This window comes from Chrysemys picta, chromosome 1 (assembly GCF_011386835.1).
Source record: "Chrysemys picta bellii isolate R12L10 chromosome 1, ASM1138683v2, whole genome shotgun sequence".
NCBI classification, from domain to species: domain Eukaryota; kingdom Metazoa; phylum Chordata; order Testudines; family Emydidae; genus Chrysemys; species Chrysemys picta.
In genome coordinates, this window is record NC_088791.1 from 88,130,230 (window position 1) to 88,155,276 (window position 25,047).

The window sequence follows — 25,047 nt, forward strand, 5'->3', positions numbered from 1 at the left end:
GCATGAGCCTTGCCAGCCCAAGTCTATCAACTGGGCTGGGAGGCTTGCTGCCGTAGGCGGTGCAGACATACCTTCTGGGGCCCTGTTGAAAGGGTTATGACTAAGATGGCTGCCAGAGCCCTCAGACCCCATTCCCAGAGTGCTTGGAGTCAGAGGTGGGGAGTGAAGGAACTAGAACCCCTGCTGGGACCAGTTAAGGAGGTTTCTGCATGGGGTGATCTGGATGAGCAGTCCACTGAACCAATGTCAAGTCAGGGCTGCAGTTTTTCTGTTTGGAAGCTGAGAAAGATGTGACATGGCTCAGGGCGTCCCTGCTAAATTCCCACTTCCCTGGAGGGAGTTTGTACAGCTCTGAGTCTTTAGCTGCATGGACCAGGTATTTCCAGCACTGCAGTGATGAGAATCCACCAGGGAAAGATTCAACCAGCTACTGAGAGCCAGCTGAGACCACAGGAGGATTCCAGACCAGAGAACAGATGAGCCCAGTTGAGAGATGACCCTGCCCCACCCAGGGGTGGAGAAAAATGACGTTTATTTAAAAGCAGGCCAATGATCCAGCACTATGACACAGAATCCCAGGATGTTCAGCCCTGGCCTATCACCTGGGGAAGGTGCTAGGTAGGAAGTGGCGGGTTGGAAAAGTTTGTGAGTGTTAGGAGGTGGGGAGTTGGTTAAATTACAAACGTTGGTTAAGTATTAGTTAACCTTTTTAATCCCTTCCTTCACCAGGTTCTATTTTCCTGTCTCTCCTTTCCAGTTATAGGGTTACGTTTGGTGTGCATTATTCCATTGACGTTTGTTTTATTTACTTTGTCTCCTGTGAACTGAGCTTGGCACCCCTTGCCAGCTACAAACATGGCCATTAATTTATCAAGGAACAGTGCCCCTGTGTCTCTGGCACAGCAAGGAATCACTTGAGGCACTATGAGCCAAGAAGAAGAACCCAGGACCTGATCTGTTCAAGAAGAGGGGAGAAGCTGCTCCAAATATTGATCTTAGCAAGCACCAGGGAGAGAAGAGGGCTTAAGCCATGCCGGGGGTGGGTGGGCTACAGAGCATTTATATCACGTCAAGACCTGCTCTAAGCAGCATTATATAATGACATGGTAGTAAAACTCCCTGAGCCCAGTGTATGCTAATGCTCCCACAATAGGTACCTGGACTGGTGCTGCAGCATCAGTGGGCGATTTTCAGAAAGAGCTCAGTGTGGATACAACCTTGTTCTGTGGGATAACAAGGTAATAAAACTTGGAGAAGGGGCTGAAGGGTGGGGAGGGGATAAAAGAATAGGGAGGTCTGATTTAAGGAGAGAGCATCTGTATCCCACTGGCATGTAAATGAAGTCCCTGTGGAGGCAATTTAATGTAGGTGGTAAAGGCGTAAAAAAAGATTACACTGTTTGTGTAGTATGTCAGGCTGGCGATTGTTTAATCTCTGTAAAGTATGGATCCCAAGTTGAAAGGCATTGTAGAAGGCAAAGTACTATTATTTATTCAAAACTATAGTGTGTGTGTGTGTGTGGGGGGGGGATTGGAGCATTTAGGCCAGGCTGGAAGCCCTGTGTTATCATTTGGCATTGCTACGTGAGAGATGAAGGGCTCAGTTTTCCTCTCCCACTTCAGGGTACAAATAATTTTCATTCACTTTGATGCAATCATGTGCAGATACCACAACACGTCTCCCCTTCTAGCTTCTGATAAGCCTTGTGGGCCAGAAGTATACAGAGAATGGTCCAGTGGCTAGGGCTCTAGTCTGAGACTCTGGGGATCCTTGGGCAGGCCACTTAATGTTTTCTGTGTCTCAGTTCCCCATGTGAGTAATGGCAGTGATAGCACTTCCCTACGTCACAGGGCTGTTGTGCGGACGAATACAGTATGGATTGTGAAGAGCTCAGATACTACAATAATGGGGGCCACATAAGTACCTTAAATGGACAGAAGTGTGGGTGTTGCAGAGGAAGGTTTGAGGGGCCAAAGAATTAATTATATGCTAGTTGGGAGTGAAACCCTTGTAGTGAGTTCTTGGGTGAGGTAGTGGCATCCTCCTCTAGGAAACGCAATATTGCCAGCCCCACACACTCAAAAATCATGTCAGCCCTGCCAAAATCACAAGGTTTTTTTTGTTTGTTTTTTGTTTTTGTTAAATTGAGGATCATTTAGTTACCTTCTGGCTTTCTGAGCCTTTAGAGTGCACTTACGTCATGTTTCCATGCTTTTCTCTGCAACTATGAGGGTCAGAAACACAATGAAAGCTGATATTTTCAGGCAGTCTCTTGATCCCCGAAACTGGGCTTTTAAGAAAAATCCCAGCTAACACAATAAAATGGTGAGAGTTGCAACACTGGAAACCTTTTCAGAGAAATCTGGACTTGGTGCAATCTGCACTTTGGAGACGTGACAAACCCCGTTCAGAGGGGATGACTCCATCAAGGGCCATCACTCCAATATGCCTTCAATTTGGTGGCAGAATTTTAACCAGGGACCCTCAGCAGCCCCCTCCAGTAGATCACAGCTTCACTGTGAGTTACTTGTAGCCTGTTTGCAGAGAATCAGGCCCCTTATTTAAGTCTCAGATTGGGTCTCTCTCTCCTCCCTTTTGCTCTTTCCTAGAACTTCCCCTTCACACTTAGCCACAAACTTCTGTCAGTCAGTTACTCTTTCTTTGCTTTGGTTCCTTCCCTTTTCTCTTCTCTCTTCCCTTGTTCTTTTACCATCTTGTAGCACAAAGACCTGATCCGAAACATACAGACACATGCTTTAAGATGGCTGTTTTCCCTCCTTAAAAACAGTGCCGCAGATAGGGATGAGGGACCCAAAGTTTGAGTCCAGAAGCAGCATTTCCCAATGCTTGGGGTACTACTATTGTGTCAAAATACATACTGGCTCTTGGGTATTGTTGGTGACAGGGTTCACAGAAACATCAGTGTATTGAAAAGGAAATTGCCAAAGGCAAACATGAGAGAGGCCGAATCCCCCTTTTGAAATAATAAAGGTGGCTTAAGACACCTCTTTGTTGTCAGGTCTCTGCTGAGACCTATGGATTTCCACTGACTCTCTGCATGTTGAGGTGCTTACTGATCCACCTCGTTCACCCAAGTCAATTACTCTGAAATATCCTTTCTGTATCTCACTGCAGGAAGACAGTACTACTAACCAAATATTTTCCCCTGTCCTGCCCTGACAGGGATGGGGCTTCCAGAGATCAAATAGCTTAACTCTCTGCCCTCTGGCTTGTTTCCAGGTTGCCCATTCTCCAAGGAGGGACTTTTGCGTTCTTGACTCCTACCCTTGCCATGCTCTCCCTCCCTAACTGGAGATGCCCTGCGTGGACGCAGAATGCCAGCCAGGTGAATGCTACTTCACCGGAGTTCATCGAAGTCTGGCAGTCGAGGATGCGAGAGGTAATCCCTGTGAGCTACTGCCAGAAGGGCAGCTATAAAAACCTGAGGAGATCGTCTGAATGGGCCTTGAGGTGTCAGAGAGGGAAGTCAAGTCCCAGGAGAGACCCCTGCTTACTAGTGAATACAAGGCTACGTTCTAACTTGCAACGCTGCAGATATCTGTGGTTTATAGACTTTGCTCATGAACTCGTCCCGAAGGCTGAGGACATGCTGTTAGAGTATTTTATTTTCTGGGAAAACATATTCCATGTCAGGGCCATTTCTGTGGTAACCAGTGACCATCACAGAGCCATCTATGCTAGGAATCCCTTCCCCAGTGGAGTTCCAATATAACTGTGCTGCTCCCCTGCTGTGGCTTCCTCGAACACTCTCCCTCAATGGAGGGGGTTCTTCAGCATGAAGAGGGTCCATAGAAAAGGATATACAGCCTAGAGCTGAATTACGCTTTCTGTGTAATCTCTACTGTGCTAGCTTGTTCAACCCCCAGCTCTTCCCTCCATGCAGATCTCCACAGAGGGAGGAGTTTCCCCCCTAGGAAGGGAAGGAGGAAGGTACTTTAGAGGTGGCTGATACCTCCATCCCCTTCTGCAGAGGTCCTTCCCTGTGTATTGATCTGAGAGATGTGATCTGGACCATTGTAGCCAATGGTCATGTTAACAGAACATGGAGGACGCAAATGATCATAAACAAGAAGGCAAAGAATATGTTCTGCTGGCTAAAGCATGGGGACTTGCAGTCAGGGCACCTGTGATCTTATCTCAGATCTGTCACTTAGTCACTGTTTGACCTTGAACAAGTTGCTTAATTGCTTTGTGCCTCTATTTACCTGCCTGCTGGAGCGCTGTGAAACAGCTTATGTTTGTCAAGAGCTTTGAGATCCTGGCTGAAAGCTGCAGTACAGTGCAAAGCGTTGGCATTATGGTCACTATTGATCCAAGTAAAAACAGTGCAGGCACAGGGTAACTGTTTTCTTGCCTTTTCATTTATGTCAGTGGTTTTCAACATTTTTTCATTTGCAGACCCCTAAAAAAATTTCTAATGGAGTTGCGAACCCCTTTGGAAATCTTAGACATAGTTTGCAGACCCCCAGGGTTCCCGGACCGCAGGTTGGAAACCCCTTATTCAGGGGTTTAAGCCTCAAGGTGTTAAAGACTTCATCTCTCACTATACCTGGTGGGAGTTGAGGGCACTCAGCACCTCACAGGGTCAAGCCTTATCACAAGAGCCAAGGTACCTAGTAATTCATTCATTATTTAGTGGTATTAACTAATGTAACTAATAACTCATATGTAGGGTAAATAACTGTTGTGTATTTAAACTGGGGTGAGCAAACTACAGCCTGTGGTCTGGATCCGGCCCTTCAAGGCTTTGGATCCGGCCCATGGGATTGCCCCCCATGGCACCATGGGCCCCGCACCGCTCTCAGCAGCGGCCGGCCCAACGTCCCTGCAGCCCCCGGGCCCTTGCCTCCAGGCACTGCCCCCCGCAGCTCCCATTGGCTGGGAACGGGGAACTGCGGCCAATGGGAGCTTCGGGGGAGGTACCTGGAGGCGCAGCAAGGGCAGCACACGTGGAGCCCTTTGCCCCCCCTTCCCAGGGGCCGCAGCACTTCCTTGAGGGGCGCGGGGCCAGGGACAGGGCAGGCATGCAAGAAGCCTGCCCTGGCCCCAGTGCGTGCTGCTGCCACCCCAGATCCTAAACCACTCCTGCCCCCTGCCCCCCAACTCCCTGCCACAAGCCCCCTGCCACAAGCCCCCTGCCACACCCCTCCTGCACCCCAACCCTCTACCCTGAGCCCCCTGCTGCACCCCGCATCCCTGTGCACCCCTCCTGCACCCAACCCCCTTCCCTGAGCCCCTTCGTACACCCTGCACCCCTCCTGCACCCAACCCCCTGCCCTGAGGCCCCTCCCACGGTCCGCACCCCTCCTGTACTCCTGCCCTGAGCCCCCTCCTGCACACCGCACTCCCTCCCACACCCCAACCCTGCCCTGGCCCTGCATACAATTTCCCCACCCAGATGTGGCCCTCGGCCCAAAAAGTTTCCCCACCCCTGATTTAAACAGTGTTTACGAAGCACACAAAGGTTGCATGGTGATGAATGTGTCCTGCAGAGGAAAGCAATACTCAGGTAAAACAGAAGCCTGGCTATCCGCATGCCCACTAACCAGATCTCCTAATCTAACTGCTGGTGTGCTATAGTTCCCTGGCTGTTTTCTCCTGATTATCTGAACATGTTTGGTGTTACCCAACTGATTCTGATAATTAAGGAGTTTATTGTACTGGTCTGCCTGCTGATATATTTGCAACCCACACGGAGAAACAGAAGGGATTTCCAGGTCGTCCAGCACTTTGAAAATTTAAATAGAAAATTTTATTTAATTTCTGTGTCCAGCTGATGATTCCCTTTGCTGCCCTGACCGGTCCTCAGGAGATCAGAGCACTGGCTTGTCACACAATCACTGGGCCTGACTCTGCAAACCTTGACTTGTGCAAGTCTGCGTCTGCAGGCTCAGGGCCCTGATCAGGACCTGACTAGAAATGAGTTAGGTGGGTGCACATTCTAGTTTTCCATGAGGCGCTTTGGCAGAGCCGGGTGAAAATCCAAGGCTAGAACAGTGGAGTTGGTTGATCAGGACTAAGATGCTGGAAGAGCCGGGTTAGGGATGCTTGTGCAGTATCTGACCCTTGGTCAATGCCAGTAATAGTAATTGCTACTTAATTTCCCTTTTTTTATGAACACTAACCTGTACTCAAAGGCTTTAATAAAGGATGGGTGGATGCCAGGTTGACTTGATTCTGTTTAGAACTCTTGGCTTCTCACAGTCCAGTTCCCCTTGGACAGCTGGCAATTAGGGAGATAGAATCAGAGGAAGTAAGTCGTGGGGGGGGGGGAGAGTTAATGGGCCTGCATTCCTGTTTGAGTGTTGCCCTCATTTAAGGTTTGAGTCAACTCCCATTGAAATCTGTGGAAAGACTCCCCCTGACTTCAATGGGAGTTGAATCAGGCCCATAACGTGCTTTTGAGCCCACTTAACTAAAATGGACTAACTCAAAAAGAAAGCCTTTAAATCGCTGCTTTCTTTCCCTCTGTTTTTCAGCTGCAGGGAGCCATCATGGTCGCTTCCTGTTTCCAAATCTTTGTTGGATTTTCTGGCCTGATTGGATTTCTGATGCGATTCATCGGTCCTTTGACCATCGCCCCAACCATAACCTTGGTTGCGCTGCCTCTCTTCAACTCTGCAGGAGATGAGGCTGGCTCACACTGGGGCATATCAGCCATGTAAGTAACACTTCACCGTGGCGAAAGTGGGGGCAGATTAATGGGATAAATAGTCTAAATCTGAAATTGGATCAGGTATTACAAGCTGGTGGGGAAATGGCCTTTAGATTCTAAATGCACTGTTAGTTAAGTGCTGACAGGGTCCTGAGTGTTGCACAAGACACTGATGGTAACACAGACCCTGCCCCAAAGAGATTATAGCCTTTACACTTACACACACTCCCCAAACAGAAAATGCATTTGATTTTTAAAACTCCACAGCAGTAATAAACAAATTGTGATTTTTGTGTGGCATCTTCAATGTACAAATGCTCTGTCACAGTTGTTATGTTATATGTGTGTGTATATATATGTATGTATACCTCTACTCCCATATAATGCTGTCCTCGGGAGCCAAAAAATCTTACTGCATTATAAGTGAAACTGCGTTATATCGAACTTGCTTTGATCCGCCAGAGCGCACAGCCCCCCCCCCCCCCCCCCCCGGAGCACTGCTTTACCGCATTGTATCCGAAATCGTGTTATATCGGGGTAGAGGTGTATTACCCATAAAAACTACATTAAAAGAACATTATTAAGGTTGCAAAATCAAGCAGTCAGAAGTTAGGAAATGCCAGAATTAAGGTTGCCTGTGCAACCTTAATTCAGCCCCCTTGTTTGTACGTATTATGAGAGTCTTCAATTACACAATCCTTGTGTGTGGGGAGGTGGGGGGAATACCAAAGAAACCCAGCACAGTAGCTTTTATCTTCAAAAAGGGGAACTACATAAAAATGAGGAAGCTAGTTAAACAGAAATTAAAAGGAACGTCATGAATGAAATGCCTGCAAGCTGCATGAAAACTAGTTAAAAACACCATAATAGAGGCTCATGCTAAATGTATACCCAATTTTTCTAAATAAATAGTAAAAGTATTAAGTGCCACATGTCTACACAGAGTAAAAGAGGCAGTTAAGGGTTAAGAGACATCCCTTAAAATGGGAAGTCAAATCCTAGTGAGGAAAATAGAAAGAAGCATAAACTCTGGCAAGTCAAGTGTAAAAGTATAATTAGGTAGGCAAAAAAGGAGTTGAAGAGCAACTAGCGAAAGACACACAAACTAAAACCAACAAACTTTTAAGTACATCAGAAACAGGAAGCCTGCCAAACAGTCAGTGGGGCCACTGGACTATAGAGGTGTTAAATGAACACACAAGGAAGGCAAGGCTGTTGTGGAGAAGCTAAATGAATCCTCTGCATTAGTTTTCACTGCAGAGGATGTGAGGAAAATTCTCATACCTGAGCCATTCTTTTTAGGTGACAAATCTGAGGAACTGTCTCAGATTGAGGTGTTAACAGAGGAGGTTTTGGAACACATTGATAAACTAAACAGTAATAAGTCACCAGGACCAGATGAGTATTCACCCAAGAGTTCTGAAGGAACTTAAATACAAAACTGCAGAACTACTAACTGTGGTATGTAACCTATCACTTAAATCAGCCTCTGTAATAGATAACTGGAGGATACCTAAGGTAATACTGATTTTTTTTTTAAAAGGGATCCAGAGGCAATCCTGGTAATTACAGGCTGGTAAGCCTAACTTCAGTACTGAGCAAACTAGTTGAACCTATAGTAAAGAATGGAAGTATCAGATACCTAAATGAGCATAGTATTTTGGGGAAGAGTCAATGCAATTTTTGTAAAGGAAAATCATGCTTCACCAATCTAATAGAATTCTTTGAAGGTGTCAGCAAGCATGTAATGGTGATCCAGTGGATATAGTGCACTTAGATTTTTGGAAAAGCTTTCACAAGTTCACACACCAAAGGCTCTTAAGCAAAGTAAGCAGTTATGGGATAATAGGGAAAATCTTCTCATGAATCAGTAACTGGTTAAAAGCCATGAAACAAAGAGTAGGAATAAATGCTTGGTTTTCACAGTGGGCAGAGGTAAATAGCAGGGTCCTCCAAGGTTCTGTAGTGGCACCAGTGCTGTTCCACTTATTCATAAATGATCTGGAAAAGGCAGTAAACAGTGAGGGGACAAAGTTTGCAGATAATACAAAATTACTCAAGATAGTTAAGTTCAAAGCAGAGTTCGAAGAGTTACAAAGGGAAAACTGGGTGACTGGGTAACAAATTGGCAAACTGAAATTCAGTGTTGATAAATGCAAAGTAATGAACATTGGAAAACATAATCCGAACAATCCATACAAAAAGATGGTGTCTAAATGAGCTTTTACTGCTCAAGAAAGAGATCTTGGAATCATTGTGGATAGTTCTCTGAAAACACCTGCTCAATGTGCAGCAGCAGTCAAAAAAGCTAACAGAATGGAGCCATTAGGAAAGGGATAGATAATAAGACAGAAAATATCATAATGCTACTATATTTAGCATTATGCCCACACTTTGAATACTACATGCAGTTCTGGTAGCACCATCTCAAAAAAGATATATTGGAATTGGAAAAAGTAGAGCGAGAGGCAACAAAATGATTAGTGGTGTGTAACGGTTTCCATAGAAGGAGAAATTAAAAAGATGGGAACCGCTCATCCTAGAAAAGAGAAAACTAAGGGGATATGATAGAGATCTATAAAATTATGAATGGGGTGAAGAAAGTGAATAAGAAAGTGTTATTGATCCCTTCATATAACACTGGAACCAGGGATCACCCAGTGAAATTAATAGGCAGAAGAAAGTACTTCACATAATGCACAGTCAGCCTGTGGAACTCATTGCCAGGGGATGTTTTGAAGGCCAAAAGTATAACTGGGTTAAAAAAAGAATTAGATAAGTTCCTGGAGGACAGGTCCAAGTTCCAGGAGGATAGGTCCAAGTTCCAGGAGGATAAGTCCAACATGGCTATTAGCCAAAATGGTCAGGGACGCAACCCCATGCTCTGGTGTCCCTAGACCTCTGGCTGCCAGAAGCTGGGACTGGACAACAGAGGATGGATCACTGTATAATTGCCCTGTTCTTTTCATTCCCTCTGAAGCATCTGGTGATGGCCACTGTGGGAAGATAAGACACTGGGCTTGATGGACAATTGGTCTAAGCTAGTATGGCCGTTCTTATGATCACAATTTTTTTCCCCATAGGAACCTGCCTCATTCTTTGTACAGGATGGTGCTCACTTAACAAGCAACTATTCAATATTGTGTTGTCTTCTCATTGGTAAATAGTGTGGCCCTAGTCTTTATTTCCTGCACACTATTCAAGCCCTTCTCTGCAGAGAGAATTATTTATTTCCCGGTGGACTTTTCTGTGGAGCTCATCACTATAGTATCTAAGTGTTTCACAAATTCTCATGGATCTATTTTCACTACACCCCGGTGAGATGAGGGGCTGTTATCCCCATTTTATGGCTGGGGAACTAAGGCCCAGAGAGATCAAATTAAAAAGTGTCTACTATGTCTGGGTTCCCAATTTGAGACACCTAGGACTTGATACAGGTCCCAGTGACTTCAGTTGTAGCTGTGATTGCTCAGCATTTCTGCAAAACAAACCTTGGGATCTCAAGTCAGGCATCCAAAAATGACACAGCCACTTAGTGCCCACCTGTGAAAAGTTTGGATTAAGTGACTTTCCCAGCATCATATAACTCTGTGGGAGAGACAGGGATAGCATCCAGTTCACTAGGACAGCATTCAGTTGCCTTAACCATGAGTCTGTCCTTTCTTTTCCTGCAATCTCCTGCCTCTTTTTTTTCAGATTTAAAAATTTTATTAAGATGATGTTAAAAAAAAAATAGTGAACAGAGTTTGAGCATAGAAGTTTCTGGTTATCAGGGAATAATATACAGATTATCAAGGGTGCAAAGTTTGGTTTAAGATAAGGTGGCATGAGGAATACATAATCTGCAATATCCCCGATTGGGGGTAAAAAGTTGATGGGTCAAAGTACAGACATTGAGATATGAGGATATGAAGTTCATAAAGTGGCTATGTTCAGGTGTGGATTATAATGAGTGGATATGATGATGAGGATAGATTGACCCTCATTTGGTGAGATTTAATGTTCAGGGAGTTTATGGTTCCAGTTCATATGATCCAACAGAGAAGGTCACTTGGTCCCTTTCTCGTAGTGGGAGAACGATGTCACTCTGGCTCACGCCTCCTGGTACTGTCGGTGGCCGGTGATGTGCTCGATGTACATGTCCCTGGACCATCGGATGGCATCTGAGAGCATGAGGCGCCTCATGAGACGTGCGTAGCGTCGACCGATCCCGCAGGTCCGCAGCACACGCTCGTTGCAGGGGTCCCAGGTGCCCAGGGCTCCGACAATCAGGGCGTCCATCTGCACCTCATAGCCCTTCGCTCTCAGGGTGTCAGCCAGGGGGGCGTACTTTTCCAGTTTACGAGCTCGGGCTTCACGAAATGCCGGGGTTCTGTTCTCAAAGGAGACCGTGACGTCGACGAGGATGATCTTTTTCTGGGCCTCGTCGGTGACGACCATGTCAGGTCGTAGCTGGCTGTCAGTACCGGCGATGGTGCAGTTCACGGAGATCTCCCCCAGGCGTGGCGCGATGGCTTTCACCAGGCGGTTCTGGATGGCGTTGTGGCGCAGCTGCCAGGCTCTGGAGTGGGGTTTGCAGCTGCACAGGACGTGGGGCAGGGTCTCGTTGGGGTAGCTGGACTTCCTGCAACGCTTGTCTCGGTTCCCGGGGCGGATGGCTCCGTTGAGTGGGACGCAGTTGAGCCGGGCACGGTGGATGAACCACCAGTCGGTGAAACAGGTGAAGCCGCCCCCGGCGAGGAAGTGGTTGCTGGCGTCCCACTTGCTGGTCAACTCAAAGACTTTACCCTGGTCCGGTTTACGCTTCAGGGTTTCCACGTACAGCGAGTGGATGGCGGCCTTCAGAGTCCTCTCCCGCAAGCCCCTGGCCATCGGGGTAATGACGGTGTCGTCGTCGGACCTGATCTGCGGCACCCGGATTCCCAGCTCCTGGCGCTCCTCGCACCACTCCCAGCGGCAGCCGATGCGCTTCCCCAGGCGACGCATGGCGTTGCGAGTGCGGGACCACAGTGAAGCGATGTCGCGCCCGTCCCGTCCGAATTCCCCATCCAGGGAGCCGCTCAGGAAGGTGGCGATGTCTTGGTTCGAGGGGGCTCTGCCGATCCGCTTCTCTGTTGCATCATGCAGGGCGTTCGCCGCAATGTTCCTCACCGTGGTGTCGGGACATGTCAGCAGGCGGAAGGCGTGGGTGATCACTGCGACGTCGCACAGGTCACCCATGCGGGGGACGTTGGCGCCGCCGTGCCTGTGGGAGATGTAGACCAGCTCGTTGCTGGCTCTCTGGGGAAGGAACAGCCACTTCTTCACCAGCTTCCGGATGATCTTGTCTGCCTTTTTGAGGGGCACCTTCGCCACGGCAGATCCCCTTAGGGTGAACGAGATGCGTGGGATCAGGAAGGTGTTCAGGGCGTTTATCTTCTGCCACGGTGCCAGCAGGGAGGTATCAAACTTGGCGGCATCCTGCAAGATCTCCTGGATGTTGTCCTCGGGTGTCTGCCGGACACGGAACCCTGTTGGCGTGCCCAGGTGCTGGTATGCCTGCCCCTCTGCCAGGGGGATGACGGGCTCACCCTGGATCTGGAACCCCGTTGTCTGCACCGAGTCCCTTTTGCTGCCGTGAATGTGCAGATTTGCGCACTTCTTCGCATTGAAGCGGAGCCCCATCCAGTCAGTAGCTCGGCTGGTGGCATCTAGCATACCTTGGAGGCTCTCTGGGTCGTCCGCGCTCAGGACCAGATCGTCCGCGTAGGCCAGAATGCTGAGTTTCTTGCCGTGCAGGTTGAAGCCGGTCGGGCCACTGGAGATGGCTCGGATGAGTGGTTCCATGGCCAGGTTGAAGATGATGGGGCTAAGGGGGCATCCTTGTTTCACGCCACAGTGGATGGGGATGGCGTCCGTCTCTCCGTCCGTGGCGCGGATGGTGGTGGTGCAGTCCTTGTAGAGGTCCCGGAGGATCTGGATGAAGGTTTCTGGCATCCCGAACTCTCCCAGGGTGGCAAAGATGTGAGGGTGGGGTATGGACCCAAAGGCGTTGGTCAGGTCAAGCCATGCTACTGCACACTGCCTCTTGGACCTCCTGGCCTCCTGGATGGCCTTCTGAAGGAGGAAGTTGTGCTCGTAGCATCCCTCGCAGGACATGAAACCCTTCTGCACTGAGCTGACGGCACCCCCGCACACTGACCAGTCTGATCCTTGCCGCGAGGCAGCTGGCATACAACTTGTAGATGGTGGAGCAGAGGGAGATGGGCCTCCAGTTGCCGGGGTCATCTCGGTCGCCTTTTTTGTGGATGAGCACGGTCATGGACTTTTTCCAGGAGCGGGGAACGCGATGGAACCGCTTGCATTTGTTGAAGATGGCAGCGAGCACCAAGCAACCGGGGTCTCTCTTCTTCAGCAGGGGGTAGCGGATGCCATCTTTTCCAGGGGCGGTGTTTTTGGTCCTCGACAGCCTCTCCTGCACCTCCTGCGGGGAAAAATCTTGCTCCAAGTCCTCCGTGAGGTCGATCCGGGGTAGCGGGGAAAGGCACTCTGGGCGTCGCAAGTTGGTCTGGGCCTCATGATCAAACACATCCTTGAAGTAGGAGTAGAGCCTCTCGGGCTGGATGGCACAGTAGGAGGAGGTCCCGTCGAGGATCTCCCTCATGGCTTTCATTCGGTTCATCCTGTATAGTTTCTGAATACGGGATGCAGCCGCCGGATCGTAGCGGCGGCCGACGTCCCCTCTCCTGCCTTCTCTGGCAGTGTTGTTATGGCTCGGCGCAGGGAATCTGCGAGTGGCCCGTGCGGCTTCCTGGGGTTCCCTCCTTCTGGCCATAATTTCCGCAGACAGTTCTGCAGTCAGTCTGTCCATCAGGGTGTCGAAGTTCTCAAAGTCCTCAGCCTTTACCAGTTCCTCCATCCAGGCGGATTGCTACGGTGTGGCGACCCTCGCTCATGGCCATCGCTCCTCCTGCTGCCTTGTCTCTGCAGGTTCAGGTGCTGCGGGGACGGTTTGCGGCCTTGTTGTCCTCGGACTGTGGAGTGGTGTTCAGGTGGGTCTTGAGGCGGGGGTCCTAATGTGGTGGGGAGGGCAGCTCTCGGTGTCTCCGAGACAGCATTAGATCTTCTGGGAGGGAGTGGGGTTCTGGAAGCACCGGTGCTGGATTTTGTTGGGGCGCGGTCGTGTTTGGAAGCACTGGGGATGGTTCTGGTTCTTCTGCGGGCAGCATCTGGCTGGTGGGTCCTCGGTGGGGCATGGGTTTTTTGGCAGTCAGAGGCTCTTTGGGTAACCTTGGAGGAGGTGTTGGGTCTCCTGGGGGTGGGGTCTGGCTGTGGGATCTGGGGGCTACGGGAGGCTCCTCCGTTGGCTGGATCTCGCCGTGCAGCCTGGGGGACGATGCTAGTTGCTCCTACGGCAGGGCGGCATGAGGTTACCTGTGGGGGAGCGCTGCAGCGTCTCGTGTCCGTGTTGTGCCGGATGGTTTTTATGAGGTCGCTGAGGCGTCTGGTGAGGTTGTTGACCTGAGAGGTGGCAGTGGTCCCCCTCACAGCAGGGTCCAGCGTGGGGATTCTGGAGACGGGACACATCTTGCAATCCAGCTGGTCCATCTTGTACCATGCCTAGAGAACACCTTCATGAACTCATGTTTCACTCTATCCACTTCCTCTCCCTTGTTTCCTGACCTGATGCCACCTGAGGAAGGCAAAGAACCCCCTGGGGCTAGCCTATACTCCACTCTGGTGCCATGGCCCACCAGGGATATTAGTTGGCAGCTCCTCCACAGAGCTGAGAGCATAGGTATATACCTGGCATGGTTCACAGGCTCTGCCACACCTGTCCTTTCTGCAGCGAGAGGGAGACCCTGGCACAAATCTATGCAGAGTGCATCAGGTGGCAGCCCCTCTTCCGACTCCTTCAGAACCTCTGACTGAGGTTCTAGCTGTACTTTCCCCATACCTCCTGATGTGTGCTCCCCCACAAAGTTGCAGAACCTCCTCATCGACCTCTTCCTGGGGCTGGCCAAGATGGCCATCCATCCTGCCAGGAGGAGGAAGGTGGATGGGGGCAATACTCTGCATCTGTGGGGCCTATTCCCATTTCCTTGTTCGATCATGTCTCCAGGCTGAGTTCCTCTGGTTGGTGTCCACTAACTCCTTTGGTGCCTTTGAGGAGCAGTGGGTGCCGTCCAGAATTCTCTGTTTGATGGCTCCTTTTGGTTCTCTGATTTTCAACCAATGACCTCACTCCTGTTCCTCTCCACCCCTCCCCCCCTGCATTGTCCCACTCCCTCACTTGTAGCTTGGGCTTAGCGGCACCTCCCCCTTAGCTCGGGGGAGAGGTCTTTAGCTTTGGGCAGGTCGAGACCCACCTGTCCCAGATCTACATCTTCCAACTTGTGCAGCCATTGTAGAAGGGGGTCCTACAGACAACAGCCTTGATTCATCCCCAGAACAGGTCCACTCTGTGCACTGAATGCGGCTGGGGTCCTATGAAAAAAAAAGAGCATGTGATCATGTGACTATAGGCTGTATCATAATGTATATGCACTAAGGGGCTGAATTAAGGTTGCACAGGCAGCCTTACTGCTGGCGTTTCCTAACTTCTAAATGCTTAAATTTACAATCTTAATGTTTTAATATTCTGCCCTGTCCCCATCAACATGTCCCTGTCTCTTCCCCACCCCTGGCTCCTTGTCTCCGTCCCATTCACCTAGCCAGTACCAGGCGCCACTCCTCACGATTCTCATCCCAGGCCCAGACTCCTTGCCTAGCTAGTCTTAGTCCCCTCACTCCTGGCTCTTTGTCTCTCTCCCTCATGTGCACAGACTGGCTCTGTCCTAGTTTATCTCCCCAGGGTCCTCATCCAGTCTGTCCTGCCCATACCTCCTCCCCATCCTTGTCCCAGTCTTTGTCCAGCCAGTCCTAGTTCTCCCTGCACAGCCCAGATCCTTGTTAGATCTGTCCCGTTCCCTCCCCTGCCACCCCAGTTCCCTCCACCACATTCCTAGCCCCAGTCTCCTTGTCCTGCCAATCCCAACCTCCCTCCAATTCCTAGTTTCTTTTTGGTCTTCCTGCCCCTTCCTCCAAGCCAACTAGCTCCTATTCCTTCCTCTGTTTCCCTAACTGGCTCCCAGTCTACCAACCACCCCCTAGTGTCAGTCTCACTAGACCCCCTTGTCCCAATCTACTCCTTTCCCTCCCCCCAGGCAGGGGTGAAAGTAAGTTAAAGGACTTACCAGTACGCCAGAGTCCTGGGCAGAGACATGGCCTCAACCAGAAGAGGCAGGCCTTTAAATCAAGATTTAAAGGCCCTGGGGCTCCGGCTGTGGCTGCGAGCCCCGGGGCCTTTAAATCACTCCCAGAGCTATCAGCTGCAGAGGCTCAGGGGCAATTTAAAGGGCCCGGGGCTCTGGCCGCTGCTACCGCAGCAGAGCTCTGGGCCCTTTAAATCGCCGTTGGAGCCCCGCTACCGGAGCCCCGGGGTAGCGGCAGCAGGGCTCGGGTGGTGCTTTAAAGGGCCAGAGCTCCCCGCAGTGGCAGGAGCCCCGGGCCCTTTAAATAGCCGCCTGAGCCCAGCTACCGGAGCCCTGGAGTAGTGGCAGCAGGGCTCCCATGGGGATTTAAAGGGCCAGGGGCTACGGCTGCTGCAGGGAGCCCCGGGCCCTTTAAATCTCCAGCCTGGGGAAGCCGGTCGGGTCTGGCACACCGTACCGGCTCTTGCAAGTATGCTGTACCGGACCGTACCCGCTTACTTTCACTTCTGCCCCCAGGTATGGCTCTTGTCCCCTCTACAATCGCATCAGATGGCTTCCTCCTCCACAGTGCCTGAATGCCGGTGGGGGGTGGGATCACTGAGAGTACAGGAGAGACAAGGCTCCCTTCTCTCCAATCTGGTGCCCAGTTTCACCCTGGCCCAGAGCAGCTGGGAGCATCCTTTCAGGACAAGTCTATCTTTGTCCCTGTATGCCTAGGTGAAAGCCTGCTCTGTGGGAATGGTGTATATGCTGTTGGGTCAGCACTAAGAGCTGAGAGAGGCTGGAGCATGCTCAGTGAGGATATAATCAAATAACTTTCTAATGAGCATATGCAGACTGTAATCTTTTCCCCCCAAAGGCTAATAACTTGGCTACATTTGGGTAGATTTTCACAGGACGGCAAAAGGCACATTCCTGACCCAAAGGCCAAATTTCAAGTCCCTGCTCCAAAGCATGGTTGTGCTAGAGTTGTTCAAAGAAAAGGTCTTCAGAACTTTTTACTATGGGTAAAACAACTTAAGTTTCCCTAGCCTCATTCTTGGAAATGGCTGATCTGTTTTGGCTGAAATTTTTCAAACATAGGCATCCTGAGTCTGACAACCATCATGCAAAACTTCAGCCTGAATGACTGTAGGTTGTTTTCAGTTGCTTATAAAACTTGGCCAGTCTAATAATAGGAGGTGTTGGGTAACCTTAACAGGAAGTACTACCAGCCCCACCTAAAATACCATTTTTCAAACAATTCATAAACCTGCCAGCAATCTTCATTGGTTCAAGTGCACAAAAGAAGTCCATGAACAAAAGGGCAGATATGTTGGGTTCTGTAGCTTTAGAAATTGGGAAAAAGAAACCACTGTCTGTGAGAGCTTTTCATGCCTAACCAGTTATTCAATGCTCTGACTGTGTCATGGCATATTTCTGTATGGTAACAAGTATAGTGGTTCCTATATGTGCTTTAAATATCTTCCTTATCTTGAGTGTTTTCTCTACACGTTTTATCTCTTAGAAAACCTCTTCATCTCATTACATCCGCGCACTTCATAGTGCTTAGAACATTATTACATTTATTGCAGTGACCCAGACTAAACTAGGCTGTGCCAACTGTGTGGAGGCAAACCAAGACAAAAGAGAGAATTTTGAATTTTTAGAACTTTATAAGGGAAAACACAAAGATTATAGCAGAAGCATAAATAATATAGAATATTACTGAGTACTGACTTCTTATATTAATAAACTATAAGTTACCAACACATTAAGCTTTGCAAGCTTGTACACGCTACTCTTCCTTTGTGCAGTTAATAACAAATGCATTGTTATTACCAAGAATAAAGGAAATTACTTAATATACTGTGTCATTTCAGCAAAGAATCAACTTATCCTCTCCTTGGTTCTAAGTCCAGCTCCACTCCTGCTGTCCTATCCTTTGTGTCTCTTTGGCTTGAAGTGCTCCTTAGATTCAATGTTCCTGGGGCTGTCCCTCTCTTCGCTGAGTTTTTCTACAAGAGGGGTTTCTTCACCTAGTAGCCCTCACTTGTCCAGTAGGTGCCTTTGACCTCTGTTCCTTCAATAGATGTTCAAACAGTCCTTCTCTCTGTTCATTTACTTTAGCTCCTTTGTGGGTGGGCTTCTCGTGTACTGTTTTCAGGATCTTTTTAATCTAACACAGCTTCTGATCAATTCCCTGTTCCACCAGTTATATTTCCTTTCAGTTCTTTCCCTTGAGTCACTCTCTCCAGTACGGCTGTAGATTTTATTTCCCACTACTTCCCATTTCTAAGAGTGGCACTCGCTTACCCAGTTCAATTTTTTTCTGCTTCTACTGACTTGAGAAACCTCTCCTAGTTTTACTTCTTCTCATTTCCAAATCCCCTACTTCTATTCTCCTGTTCTCTTATTTTATCACCTCATCTCCTACCGAGCTCCAGTTCATCTGCTAACTCAGTAGCTAGATTTTTCTTCTTCTCCAACAGCTTGTCTCAACTGCCTCTTCCTCCACCATCATCTGAGCCCCTGCCGCAGCTTAAGCTACTGTCCCTTTGGCTATTCCTTTCCAGGCCAGCATTTGATGCTGCTGCATCACAGCTGCAGGTCCTAATAGCACCTCAATAATTCAACTGCAGCAGGTGGTAGTGCTGGGGCCAGGTAATGTTATCAACTCCCCACCGATTCCTATCTAGAATAATCCCTTAATTTTAAATACATTACATTTGGGTATAAAAAACTGCATGACTCTTCAAAGGTTTAACTAACACATAGTAACAGAATGTTTTCATCTGTCTACCAGCGTATCCCATCTGCTCAGCATCTGTTTGATAAATATCTTTGTTTGTTCATTCTCATCTAATTGGGAGAGCTATGGCCTGCAGGGTTGTATGCCCCATTGGAGAATTAGCTACATAAATCCAGCAGTGCAGGTCACACCGCAGAAAACATCTATAAATGGGCAGACCCCATTCAGTAGTCACAAATATAGACCTAAAAATGGGAAATCAAACTAAACTCACTCGCTGAAGAAAAACGGTAACTGGGTAGAGCATACGGACACTTGGTTTTCATTCTTGTGTTTCTTTCAAAACAAGAACTTGAACAGGTATTATTGGACCATCTGGATGTGATGTCAGAAGTGGGCCATACCTGCATGTGGTGGGAAACTGAAAGCCTGAGATTTCTCTCTTGACTGATCCTTTTCTCCTTTCCATATGGGTTCACTTTGCCATTTAAAAAAAATTGACATTGAATAAACTTTAAATCATGAAACTAATAGTGAAAATAGTGGCGCCCAAGAATAGTTTCCTATACAGCCTGCCTGGACATAACTGATCTCTCTATTCTGCCTCTATTCTATTCAACATCACATTTAAGCTTCTGGTAGATGTGTCATACTCAGTGGTTCATAGTATGTAATTATGTTTGGCTGGTTTTTGAGGCAAAAAAAATCAGAATGGAAAAAAAGCCCTCAACAAAACCATATTTAAAATATAACCAAAGGCTTGTTTCAATCTCAACTTTGGTATGTGTCTTCCCATGACACTAAGAGTATGTCCACACTAGGGGTGGATGGTATAAATTACATCTCAAGGTGACATATCCATGCTAAAAATAGAAGTGTAGTCATGGTGGTGCAGCGGTGGGAGGGGCTAGCCACCTCACGCAAGATCCTGTCTGAGATCCTAGGTATGTATTCAGGCAGCTAGCCTCTCCCACTGCTCACACCACTGCAGCACTACACATCTGTTTTTAGTGTGCTCGCTCAAATGGCTCAGTGTCTTCTTGAGCTGGGATTGACACAGTTTGAGCTCCAGTGCAGACATACGCTTAGAGCCTTATTGTCAGAGGTGCTTTGAAATCAGTTGGAGCTGAAGATGCTCAGAATTTCTGAAAGTCGGGTCCTCCGAGTGGGATAAAGTGAATGAAGCAGTTGTTCTTTTGCCCAGATAATCTCTCTCTTTTTCTTGTCTCATTCCAGGACCATTTTCTTCATAGTTCTGTTCTCTCAGTACCTGAAAAATGTGCCTGTGCCACTGCCATCTTACCAAGGATCCAGGAAGTGCCACTTCTCTAAGGTCTACCTCTTCCAGATCTTCCCTGTGAGTTATCATTTTTGGACTTGGGTGACCAGATGATCCACTTTTACGAGAACTGGACTAAATGATGTACAGTTTAGACACCCAAATAATCCTATTCCCATTCACTTCCACTGGAGTCAGTGAGATTACTTGGGTGAGTAACTGCTCCCCATTGGGAGTAAGAGCTTCACAGTTAGGTTCCTACTATGTTTTGTATTTGGTTTAGTCTGTTAGAAACTCATTTTTGTGGTAGAATTCCCCCAAAGCGCAGGTGTTTTTATCCTGGCTGTGTAAGTGCCCAAAGATAGGGCCATCTTTGCAACCACACATAGTGAAAATAGGTGCTTCCTACTTCTTGACTCAGGATATCTGGTCACCATACTGTGGACACTGACCCTTACCAGTAACTGATGATCCCAACTGGTCTGTACCACAAACCAAGGACAGTTCTATTTCTTTCTAAAACAATAGTCAGCAGCAGTTCATTGCCATGACCGTGCTCACAAGACTGATGTTTTTACCAAGTCTGAGTAATGATGTAATGCACTGCAGTGTAGCTAAGGATTCTGGGAGTCTGTTCCAAGCTGAAGATGGTAAGCCTGGCTAGTAATCGCTTGTCAATATTCACAGCTGCTTCCAATAAAACTTTCTGGATAACAGGTGCAGTGGTTCTCAACCTGGGGTTAATGTACCCCTGGGGGTACGTGGAGGTCTTCCAAGGGGTACATCAACTCATCTAGATATTTGCCTAGTTTTACAACAGGCTACATAAAAAGCACTAGCTAAATCAGTGCAAACTAAAATTTCATACAGACAATGACTTGTTTATATTGCTCTCAATACTATACACTTGAAATGTAAGGACAATATTTATATTCCAATTGATTTATTTTATAATTAGATGGTAAAAATGAGAAAGTCAGCAATTTGTCAGTAATAGTGTGGCTGCAACACTTTTGTATTTTTATGTCTGATTTTGTAAACAAGTAGTTTTTAAGTGAGGTGAAACTTGGGAGTACGCAAGACAAATCAGCTACCGTAGTCTGGAAAGGTTGAGAGCCACTGCTCCAGTGAAGCTTCTAAACCAGACAAAAACCTGCAAGGGGGGGGGGGGGGGAACGACACTCTGCCATGTCACCTTCATCTTATTGAATGAACAAGCAAATGAGGGAACAAAAAAGAGAATACGCTTTCAGAATGCAATGGGGGCCTTGTTTGTCTGTGCTCCGGGAGGCAGAGTACTTCTATAAAGAAAATGAGGATGGCCGTTAATCAGAATGCACTTTATGTGACTGTCTAGGTTCTTCTTGGCCTCGCCATTACTTGGCTGATATGTTTTGCACTCACTGTTTCCAATGCCTTCCCCTCGGACTCTGCAGTTTATGGCTATCTGGCTCGGACTGACATCAAAGGAGATGTTCTGTCCGAAGCACCCTGGTTCCGGTTCCCATACCCAGGTATAGTTGTAGTAGCATGTTGCGGATTATTTACTGTTCCTTCTCATTGTTTTTCCCAGTGTTGCTTTGTGTGTATGCTTTTTGCTTTTAAGGATCTTGAATGATAGTGGAAAATGAGGACACTGTGGAACCCAAATGGTAAAGCTCAGGGAGGGCTGGCCTAGAAGCATGGGCCCACACTTAGAAAAGTCACTAGTGATTTACTTGAATGGATTTTACAGCAAAACTAGCCCCAGTGATCTGACTCTTTTTTTTTTTTTTTTTTTTTTTTTTTAATTTGCAGGCCAATGGGGAGTTCCAACAATCAGTTTGGCTGGGATATTTGGCATCATAGCTGGAGTGATTTCCTCTATGGTGGAGTCAGTAGGCGATTACTATGCCTGCGCCCGATTGTCTGGTGCCCCGCCCCCTCCGAAGCATGCTATCAACCGTGGAATTGGAGTTGAGGGAATTGGCTGTCTTCTGGCTGGGGCGTGGGGAACAGGGAATGGCACCACTTCTTACAGTGAGAACGTTGGAGCGCTGGGAATCACCCGGGTAAGATTTACTGCAGTGCCACCAGCCCACAGCGATGCTGCGCCAGGTTAGGTCACCGGTATGGAAAAATGCAATAGTTTTCAAAGGGTGGCTATACTTGTGGTTTTAATAAATATATTACACACATTTACAACATGTCTTACTGCTGGGTCTATGAAGTGATCTCAGTCCATCTCAAGTACAAATGTCCTCATCACAAAAAACACTACCACATTCATTTCTAATTGGCTCTCAGGGAGATTAAGGCTCAAATGGGCCACGTGACCTGAACTATTGTTCCATTCCTAGAGGCAGGGGGTTGCTCCAGTTTGGGGGAGGCATGTTGCTGGGGATGGTACATGAGATGCATACATGGTGATTATCTGCTCTGCACTTCTTCTGGGGATAAAGAGAGGCCTTCATGCTGTGAGGCTGGCAATCTGGGACTTTCCCTGAGAGCCAAATTCAACAAAAGTATTGTGGAAAAAATGGAAATAAGCAATATATAGTCTTTAAAAACTGCTCATGTTCCATGATACTTAGAACTAAGCAATGACAGGGATATTAAAGGTGGCACACTTCTTGATAACTACAAATGTCAAGCCATAAGGTTAAGCATTTTTAATCATTTTGAACTGGCACTATTTTCTGAATTGTTTTACTCCCATTCTTATAGAGTGACAAGGTGGGTGAGGTAATATCTTTTATTGGACCAACTTCTGCTGGTGAGAGAGACAAGCTTACACAGAGCTTTTCTTCAGGTCAGGGAAAAGTACTCCAAGTGTCACCTTGGACCATCACAGCTATAACTACACTGCATTCTTAAACTCATTTGTGTGGATATATTTCACTTTAGCGGTCAGCTCTGAGTTATTCAGAATATTATGAAAAGTTTCAGAATATTATGGGATTAATACATCTGACAGCCAATCAGAAAACTCTGGCTGTGGTGACCACTCTTAAATCATTCACGAACAAATTATGTAATGCTGTCAGGGGAGCTGCATAGGGGAAGTAGAGGCAGAAGTTGGCCAGTAACAAACTAGTTTATTTCACTGCATTTTATAAACCCCATGAAGAATCGTCATTTCCACAGATACCAGCTGCTGGTTCTTTTCAGCATAGCTGATATGTGGGCACATGCATGGAAGCAGTCTGCTCTGTATCCCAGTGTACACTGTTACTAGATGGTCAATGCAGTGATGTTTCCTATGAACTGGCTAAATGATTCATTAAATGTGTGATTTGTGCATGCGTCTTATATATGGGATATGAACATATTTGAAAATATATAAAATACACTCAAAATATTATCAAGTAGCCCACTTTCCCTCTCTTCATAACCATGATCTAGCTTCAGTGCAGTGATGTCAGCCCTTCTGAGTTAGGGCAGAAATTTCCTTTGGGATCCCATTTCTTGTAAGGTTAGTCAGTTTCACAAATTTGGGGACCCCTTTAATTTCGAGCCTGATCCAAATCTTTATGAAGTCAGTAGAAAAGCTCTATTGATGTCTGTGGGAGTTGGAGCTGGCCCTTAAAGCATATTTTGAATTTTGGTTTTTATGTGTTTATCATTTCACAGGAAATACATCTTTCAGTAATCAATATAGAAACAAGACATCAGTGTCAAGCCATATTTCTTGTAAAGCATAAATAGGATTTCAGAGTCTTGATGAAGACTTCAGAATCACCTTGCAAACAAACAGTAAACTAGACATGTTTTCACCCCATTAAAATATTCACTTCAGCAAGATAATTGGGCTTTCTTTTCTTTCCCTGACACTATTGAAACAGACTGTTAACAGGCTTTGGAATCAAGCACTCAAACTCATGGCACCAGTGAAGTAGATTGTTGACCTTGGTGTCAGCTTCATACACGGTATAATATGTCACCTAAGTATATTAAAAATATTAGGCTTCACCATAATCCTAGTGTGACTGGGGTGTGTGGATGGGCCAGACTGAGTGCCTCACTCAGGGCAGACTGCAAGAAATAGGGCAGGCAGTTCCTAAAACTGGTAGATTATTCTATACTTGGATTCACCAAGCTAGTAACAATACAGCTTCTGCAGTAGCACACTGGGTAACAAGAGGGTGTAAACAGTCCCCTTTAGGCATCCCATCCCTTGGTTCCCACCTAGACAGCCAAGTAATATACAGGTCTGTTGCATCTTACGAGCATTTAACATGTGCGATTTCAGCTTTAAGCGGTTGGCAAAAACAAAAAAAAAGAGAAAAATAACAATTTTAATACTGTACATGTAGTGTACATTCCGCCCACCATTCAACTCAATGTAATTTTGATTATACGCGGTTTTCGCTTTACGCGCTAACCGCAGAACGGAACCCCCGCATAAGATGAGACTCGCCTGTAGTGAAGGGTTACTGAAAACCTGATTCACCATATGTGAGGTTCAGCAATCCCAAAGGACCGGACATTTATCCCCAGGTCAATATGAGTCTCAGGTCTTACCCAATAATCACGCTGATGCCAATCCTTTAGTAACTAAAAACTAAAGGTTTAATAATAAAAGGAAAAAGAAAGAAGAGAGTTGTAAATGGTTAAAAGATCAACATACATACAAATATGTGTACAGTCCTTAGGTCTGTTTCATAGGAGAGATGGTGAGGCTATTCATTTGTAATAGTCTTTCTGGAATCAATTTAAAGGTTTATAGTCAATAAGCAGCCCAGATGTAGAGTCTGTTAGTCTGGCTAGAGTCCTTCCATGCATTTTCCAGGCTATTCCAAATAATAATTGCGAAGATCTCTGTCTTACGACTTTCCCTGTTAAAAGTTTAAGCAGATTACAGATGAAAGGATCAGGCTCAAAGCTTTCCTTTATAGCTCTTCTAAGCAGGCTGACAAAACTCCTCACAGAAATTGTCAAAGCAAAGCAGGGCCTTCCCCTGAGAAAAAATAGACAATACAGCTCTTTGCTTTGAAGCTAATCTCCTATTTCCTATGCATACACAGGTAAACTAGTTGCATTCATTCACATAAGGCAATTAGCCAGTACTTCACTATAGCATTGATAGTTAAGCTGAAAGAACAGGAGTACTTGTGGCACCTTAGAGACTAACAAATTTATTTGAACA

The 25,047-nt window shown here is 47.1% G+C and overlaps 1 protein-coding gene across 2 annotated transcripts in view; it reads left to right on the forward strand.

Annotated features, from left to right (window-relative positions):
* LOC101933366 (solute carrier family 23 member 1-like) overlaps positions 1-25,047 on the forward strand; it is an 82,689-nt gene that overhangs the window by 44,923 nt on the left and 12,719 nt on the right. For both annotated transcript variants that reach the window (XM_065561829.1, XM_005305295.4), the window contains 5 exons: positions 3,241-3,400; positions 6,501-6,682; positions 19,877-19,997; positions 21,277-21,433; positions 21,717-21,970. In XM_065561829.1, coding sequence (XP_065417901.1) covers positions 3,241-3,400; positions 6,501-6,682; positions 19,877-19,997; positions 21,277-21,433; positions 21,717-21,970 — 874 coding nt within the window. The remainder of the gene's footprint in view (positions 1-3,240; positions 3,401-6,500; positions 6,683-19,876; positions 19,998-21,276; positions 21,434-21,716; positions 21,971-25,047) is intronic.